The sequence below is a fragment of the Nicotiana sylvestris genome, chromosome 7 (genome assembly GCF_000393655.2).
Source record: "Nicotiana sylvestris chromosome 7, ASM39365v2, whole genome shotgun sequence".
Classification (NCBI taxonomy): Eukaryota; Viridiplantae; Streptophyta; class Magnoliopsida; order Solanales; family Solanaceae; genus Nicotiana; species Nicotiana sylvestris.
This window is the reverse complement of record NC_091063.1, coordinates 83,325,876-83,333,943: the sequence shown is the minus strand read 5'-3', so window position 1 is coordinate 83,333,943 and position 8,068 is coordinate 83,325,876. Positions and strand designations below refer to the sequence as shown.

Sequence of the window (8,068 nt, the reverse complement as noted above, 5' to 3'; positions counted from 1 at the left end):
ATATCATAAAGATCTCACATCTGTAGATTACCCTGCATGTTATAATCCACATGTTTAGCCTCAAACTGGCATCTTTTTATACCCTTTCACAGCCACAACTACTATGCAATCACTTAATCTTCCCGAGTCTAAACTCTTCAACAAGACATGAGAACCTAATTCATTCCATAGTTAAATAACATGAAAGATCCTCCAATACACCCATAACACGAGACTATACGTCACATTAAGACAGAAATCCAGCACCCAATAGTGCTTTGTACATCACAAGCAAACTCTTCTCTTGACACTCAATCTATCTGAACACATCCCGCAACCATATCATACTCATCATATGGTCATCCATCCGCTTATCTAGTCACAATTTTCACTCATAGGGACGCTACTGGACAAATAAGTCCAAAAGTACGTGTTCACACAACCGAAATCTCCGTGCTCAAACCACAGTCAAAATTCCGGCCTCAAGTCCTCTAGACTGGCCCATCATCAGCACACAGAAATCACATCTCGCACCTCATCCATGGAATCACAAATCGTCGATACACCGCTGATACTGAGTGCTCGCATGCGCATACGAATGGGTGGAAGAAATTCAAAGAGTTACGCTTCAAGCTGAATCGATGCCGCACGAAAGGAAAGAAAGATAAGAAGTATATCCTAAATGTCTGCTAGCCTCTCGAAGATAGGTATGGACGTCATTATATTAGAAATTCAAAGAGTTACGCTTCATGAACTTCTAAGATTAGAATTTGCAATAGTTCAATATGAGATACTGATACATCTTGACTTTTAATATTGACAAAAGAATAATGCGATGAAAATTTATCTTTGCTTGGATTTAAAACATATTTTGACTCGGACGGAGTCACCATTATATAATAATAATTTTTTTATTTAATATATTTTTCTGATAAAATCTTAATTTCAATAACTTGATTTATAAGTCTTATAACAATTAAACGCGTGCTATTACCTAAGACACGAGTAACATATATATATATCTATATATATATATATATATATATATATATATATATATATATATATATATATATATATATATATATATATATATATATACTAGTCTTAGGGTACACGCGTTGCGCGTGTATCCCGTCTCGATGAGTATAAACTTTCAAAAAATACTTATAATGTGTTAAGTTATAAAATAAAATTTTAGAAAAGTGTAAGTTTCAAAAACTATGACTATTGATCATATTTAGCTAATTTAATATAGGAAGCCCCGTAAAAATCTTTAGTCATCTCAGTCAATTTATTTAATTTAAAATTTGTCCAGTTTTATAATTGCTTACTTCAATTTCAAAAGTCATCATGGGCAAAAAAACACATAGCTCTTGAATATTTAAGAGTTTTTTTCGTTTTTTTTTTGGAAAAGGCATATTCTTAAGGCAATACCCCATCACCTTGGAGTTTATGGTCACACTTTATTCTAGAAGGCATAAACACTTAAATGGTGTTAGTTAATAATGGAAGCAGTCTTTTTTTCTCGTGAGCAAAATGCACAATATTCTAATTTCATTAATCAATAAAATATACTTTAGGAATTGTTTTCAACAAATTATAAAAGAAAAGTTTTCTATCTTAAAAGAAGAGTCCAACCTATCACCTGAATCATGCTTATCGTTCCTGAATGGAAAAAATAACAAAGAAATATAAAAAGCTACAAAATGTTTACAAAAATTATGGCTCAATAGTTGTGCATCCAACCTCAAGATTATCAATTATTTTTTATCTTCTACAAGTCTTTAGCCAAAAGAAGTGCAAACAATACTCAGTGAACAAGCAGCCACTGTTGTTCTTACTTATGGTGGCAATGAAATTAATCCAATAATGAGGAAAATATCTTGTTGTCACTTGGATCTTGAAAGTCCATATACCAAAGCCAAAAAGTAGTTATACTTCAAAGTTTCAAATATATTAATTTAGCTAAAGTTTAAGATATTAGTATAGTTACAAGTTACATAATATGGTTGTAAATTTACTTTTTAAAGGATATAATGTTGGTCAAATAAGGAAAGCATTTATATAAAATAATTTTAATTGCTTTAAAAATCCTAAATATTCGAAGTTCCTGCATAATTCTATCAAAAATTAATATATAAAATTTTAATTGATATTAAAGTTCTAAATATTAGGAAAATAATAAAATAATAATTATTCAATGTAAAATATATTTTAAAATTATATAAAGATCAATATTTCGTAACGGAGTTTTGTGCTACATCATATTAATGACTACATAATGTTAAAAAAGATATGTTAATATTGTTGAATAATATACATGAGTTATAAAATAAAAATTTAAAAAGTGTAAGTTATCGAAAATAATAAATGTTATCTCTCGACTTTCATGAGTGACGTTTGAAAAATTTATAATTATCAAGTTCTTTACTTCTATGTCATTCAAGTAGGAATATATTTATGACCAGTGCCAATTAAAAAAAGGCAATAATTGAGTTTAGTTTATCTAGATGTCAAGCCATCACAATATACATGTCAGAAAAGTCCTAAAATTTTCTCGATTTCTGCTATGTGTTTTTGGTCGATTAGAAACCAAAAAGAAAATTAAAGAAGATTGCTATAGTATAAATTAAATATTGCTGCAATCAAATTCATGTGTATCAAATCAGTGTAGCCCCATCTCAACTCAAACTTACTACGCAACAAATCGTACTAAAATTTACAATTCATAAACAAACATACTTCTTTATAAGGAGAGAAATATATGCTCCGGTAATATTTTATAGAAATTTAAAAATTAGAAGGAATTTTGCTATTTAAGGAAAGAGATTTAATTCACCGTCTGCATAGTGATGTATCTATAGTTAAAATCCAAGAGTACAATAAAAATTATTAAAAAAAGACATAAGAAGCTTGCCCCAGAAAGGGTTGAATGTAAACAATTCGTGGGCGATACAGATTGTATCCCATTATGATATTTACACGTACGAATTATAATTTACTTAACACAGAAACAAAGTTCTTGTTGGTCAACCTCATAATTTGGCACTTAGCAAAAATTATTTTTCTCCATTAATTAGAGATTCTGGAAAAATAGGATAGCAATATCTAAAAAATAAACATAAAAATAACTAATTGGAGAATCGTACCTGAAGCAACGACGCCGCAACAAAAATATATAGAGAAATTAACTACAATCATACATATAAAATCCCGAAATAAAATTAAAAAATATATAGAACGGAAACCTAAATAAATCCAGAATCATACCTGCGAATTACAATTCTCTTTTGGTACCAATAAACGAAACAAAACTGCAAATAGATAGGAAATCAAGTAAATTTAACTTGCAAGTCCTTATCTTGAACTTAGGTGCGTACGTTACTTTAGCATTGCACAACAACTGAAAGACCTGCCATTTACAACCACAAACAAGCAAAAGATATAAATCAATTAGGGAAAAAAATCGCATAAGTTGGATAACAAAAATCTATTAATACTTAAAAGTATTGATTAATGAATGAGTGAGTTACACAGAAATATATTTTCTTTATATAACTTGTTTATACTATGTTAGACAGTTATTAGGAGTAAGAGATTTCTTGCGTAAAAATCAATCAATTTCCTTGTATAACCTTAGAAGTATTAATTAATTAATAAATACAAGGAAATAATAATAAAGCTTTTATAAATCAAAGATACAATGTATGTAGTATTAATTAATTAATAAATACAAGGAAATAATAATAAAGCTTTTATAAATTAAAGATACAATGTATGTACAAATTAGAACTCGTACATAGTTAAAATAGGAAAATGTTTAGTAGCATATATTTTAGTCGATTTCAAACTCTTAAATATATGTAATAATTAAATTACTATTTTGCCTAGTGTGAAATTTATTTTTGAAGGGTAAAAAAGACGAACGACATTTCGCTAAGGGCTTTCGTGCTTTTAATATAATATAGATATAGATATAGATATACACACTCATATATATAATAAAAATCAAGTCTTATTTAGTAGACTATTATATCATTTGTTCCCGTTATAATTTGCAAATGACTTATATCGTTTTAGATCTTTGTTTATCCTTTTATTTTAATAAAATAATAGTTTCTACCTTTATATATCCAGAGATCTAGAACTTATACTTAATAATTTTTCTAGTGTTTCATTCAGGAGATAATCAAGGGTGAAGTCTTTCATAATTTTTAGCATTATTTTTATTTTAATAGCACATATAATTAGTAATTAAATATTCTTTATGTGTTATTTTTAACATAACATTTTGTGTTTTAATTTTAACTATTATTAAAATGACCTGTATTAGAAATATTTATAAGAAATATTCTTGAAGAATAAATATATAAGAATAACACATTAATAATTCTTGAAAACGTTAAGTTTATTAATTTAAAACTTTAGCTTAACATAATTTGCCATTATTACTATTATATTTTCGGAAAAAGATAATTCTAATATAGATCAAAGTTCCATAACAAAATTGAATTGAAGAATGCCGAGTCAAAATGGATTTAAAATAATTAAAATTTCAGTTACAGTAAATGAGATTCCATATATAGTTCTTAACCTATTTGATAATGATATCCCATAAATTCTCTTTTAGATTGCCATGTAAAAATTTAATTATAGTAAATGAGATTCATATATTATTCATAATTTGGATTTCTTATTTGACAATCTCTCTACAAACTCTCTGTAAGCTTATCAAATGGCTTGTTAATAACTTGCCACTTGACTTTATTAAAATGAAAAGTTTATTCCTTTATTATATATTATGTGTGTGTAAATTGTAGTATGTTACGTTACTAGTTATTATTTTTATCAGGTTATCAATTAATGATTATCATATAAATTTACCATTTATTTATTATATAAGTGTTATAATTATTTGTTGCACTATGAGTGCTTATTGTATACATTTTCTTTGTACTAAATTAAGTTCACATTTTGATTTTCCATCTGTCTAAATTATGCTAATTTGACTTAAGAAAGAAAACTGTCAAAGATATTACATATTCCTTAATTTTTCCATTTTTTGGATGGTCGGCTAAGAACGAAGTTTTACGACTAGACCATAATATTTGCCACTAGTATCCTATTAATTACCGACTTTAACCCAAATAGGATTAGAGTAATAATTAAATTCGAATCCTAAAATGTTTTGCTTCTACCTAATCCGAGTAAATAATTGACTGACAACTAAACCCAAGTTTGAACCGTGGTTTAAGATAGTTTGTCAACTAAAGGTAACCCTAGTTAAAGAACTCTTATAAATATCAGCAGCTATAAACCCTTGAGCTTTTCCCATGCCTATTGTTCCGTTTCGTTACTTTTGAGAAAAGCAAAAGACTACAGCTTCGCTTTGTTTTTGCTTCCTTTGTTCTTTGAAGAAGACAAATCCCCGCAACGTTCGCACTACATGGTAAATCCTTTGTTTATTCTTTTTTATTTTAATTTAAGTTCATGTTTTTATCGATAAATCCAAGGTTTAAACATTTGAATTTGTCAAATTTAAATGTTTTCTTATAATTTTTCCGAAAACATGGCCTCGAATCTATTTGAGTACCTTGGAATTTAGTTGTTTTCGCCACAACCAGAATTCTAAATAAAAAATTCACGTGCTCGACTTCGTCAATTGACTGAATAAATTTGATGAATTATGGGTGAAGGTGCAGAGCGTGAGCGTGGATCCATCGGATCGGGACTCGGAGCCGTTTGTGGAGGTGGACCCCACAGGGAGATACGGGCGATACGACGAGCTTTTAGGCTATGGAGCGGTGAAAAAAGTGTACAGAGCGTTTGATCAAGAAGAAGGGATTGAAGTAGCATGGAACCAAGTGAAATTACGGAATTTCATGGACGATCAGCCGGTGATTGACCGGTTATACTCGGAAGTCCGGCTATTGAAAACCTTAAAGCATAAGAACATAATCGCATTGTACTCTGTTTGGAGGGACCAAAATCGCAACACTTTGAATTTCATAACGGAGGTTTGTACGTCAGGGAATTTGAGGGAGTATAGGAATAAACACAAACATGTTTCGATGAAGGCGGTAAAGAAGTGGTCCAAGCAGATTCTCAAGGGGTTGGATTATTTGCATACACATGAACCTTGCGTTATTCACAGGGATCTCAATTGCAGTAACGTCTTCATTAATGGCAATGTTGGACAGGTAATATTATTAATTACTACTTTCTTTCTTTGTTTGGTAAAAATATGTTACTACAAAATGGTTATTTATAAGTATCTTTTTTTCCTTCTTTTGGACAAGTTTATCAAATTATCCTTCTCTTCATTGAGAAATAGTTTTATTAGTTGTTCACTGTCATGGCTATTTTGTTCAATCACAAAAAGGATAATGTTTATTGTACATTCAAAAATTAGCTGTAGGACGCGGAGCATTCATTCATTTCACTGATTTGATTGGAAAGAAAAGAAAAGATTTGATTTATATTTGAATCATATTAGTCTTCTTGTTATCCATGTTAGTTCTTCAGTTTAGCTTGTTTTCTGTATCTTTTTATGAGCTTCAAAATTTGTAAGGAATTACGAGTAATATTATTCTTTATTCCTATTGTGCTGACATAGGTTAAGATTGGTGATTTGGGCTTTGCAACAATAGTAGGGAAGAGTCATTCAGCACATTCAGTTCTTGGGACCCCGGAATTCATGGCACCAGAGCTATACGACGAGGATTATACAGAGTTGATCGATATCTACTCGTTTGGAATGTGTGTTTTGGAGATGGTGACTCTGGATTTACCCTACAGTGAGTGTGACAATGTAGTCAAGATATACAAGAAGGTAATATCTGGAGTGAGGCCTAAGGCAATGGACAAGGTTAAAGACCCTGAGGTCAAGGGCTTCATTGAGAAGTGTCTTGCTCAACCCAGGGTTAGGCCTTCTGCTTCTGAACTCCTTGAAGACCCCTTCTTCGAAGGTATTGATGATGACGAAAACGACAACGACAACGAAGAATATACTGCTATTAACAAATATTGGCCTGCCTAGGTTAGCCATTGTTATTATATGATATTAGTTAGTACAATATTAGTTTTTGGTGTGGTGTTTTGGTGATACTTGTGGCAGGTTTGGATCTGTTTTGTGGATAGGATTTTTGCTTTTTCTTCCAAAAAGAAGAAAGAAAATGGTTTGCTTTTTTTGAAACTTCTGCAAAAGAAAGACAATAGAAAGAGTGGATTTTGGTGAAGTAATTTGTACATAAACTTGATATCAAATACTACTGGAAGAGTGGAAGTTTGTTTTGAATTCTTTGATAAGTCAATTCACTGTTTTCATCTTTATGCTACTTAATAATCCATCTTGAGAAACCTTAAAGGATAATGAAATAATAGATCCTTCAATTTTACGGTATTTACTTACAATTTCTTAATGTGTCTGTATGGAATGAATTAACCTTTCATTCCTCGGAAGTGGCAGCAGAATTAAGCCTTCAGATTAGGGGTGTTCACAAACCGATCCAAATCGAAAACCGAACCAAACCGATTAAGTAAACCGATATTTTTCTTGATTTGGATTGGTTTTGGTTTTAAATTTTAAAAATCGATAATATTTGGTTTGGTTTTGGTTCTATTTTAAAAAACCGAAAAATGAACCGAACCAAAACAAAATTTAATAATTATTTATATACAATATAATATCTTTTTTTAAATAATTTTAAATATTTTATGCATTTTAATTGTTATTTTGAATTTTGGTTTATCCTTTTATATCTTAAAAGATTGCCTAAGCGCAAAACAATAGGACTCGATCAATTTTCTTTTCATTAAGAGACTCTAATTCTCTAACCCTCCGCACATACTTTTGCCTAACAGAAGAGTTAAAAAAAACCACCACAAGAGTAAAACAAATTCAAATTGCAAGACAACAATGGCTAAAGCTTGGGAAAGCAAACTTTTAGTTTGTTTTTTGTTTATTCTTTTCATATAAACAGGTAATTAAACTTTCAATTTTGAAAGAAATATATGAAAAAACATAAATTTAGCAAATTATTTTCAGATTATTGTCTAGCGTTGTTTTACTATTATTGATTTATCA

General features: G+C 29.7%; 1 protein-coding gene across 2 annotated transcripts; it reads left to right on the top strand.

The window, feature by feature from the left end:
• Positions 1–5,316: 5,316 nt before the first annotated feature.
• On the top strand, positions 5,317–7,279 carry LOC104221057 (probable serine/threonine-protein kinase WNK11). Of its 2 annotated transcripts, none has more exons than XM_009772037.2 (3): positions 5,317–5,431; positions 5,679–6,182; positions 6,599–7,279. In XM_009772037.2, exons 1-3 carry the CDS (start codon positions 5,429–5,431, stop codon positions 7,019–7,021), a joined length of 930 nt encoding a protein of 309 aa, XP_009770339.1. In that variant the 5' UTR covers positions 5,317–5,428; the 3' UTR covers positions 7,022–7,279. The 2 variants fall into 2 exon arrangements, with proteins under 2 accessions (XP_009770339.1, XP_009770340.1); XM_009772038.1 differs by having other exon boundaries at positions 5,318–5,431; positions 5,685–6,182.
• Positions 7,280–8,068: the final 789 nt, after the last annotated feature.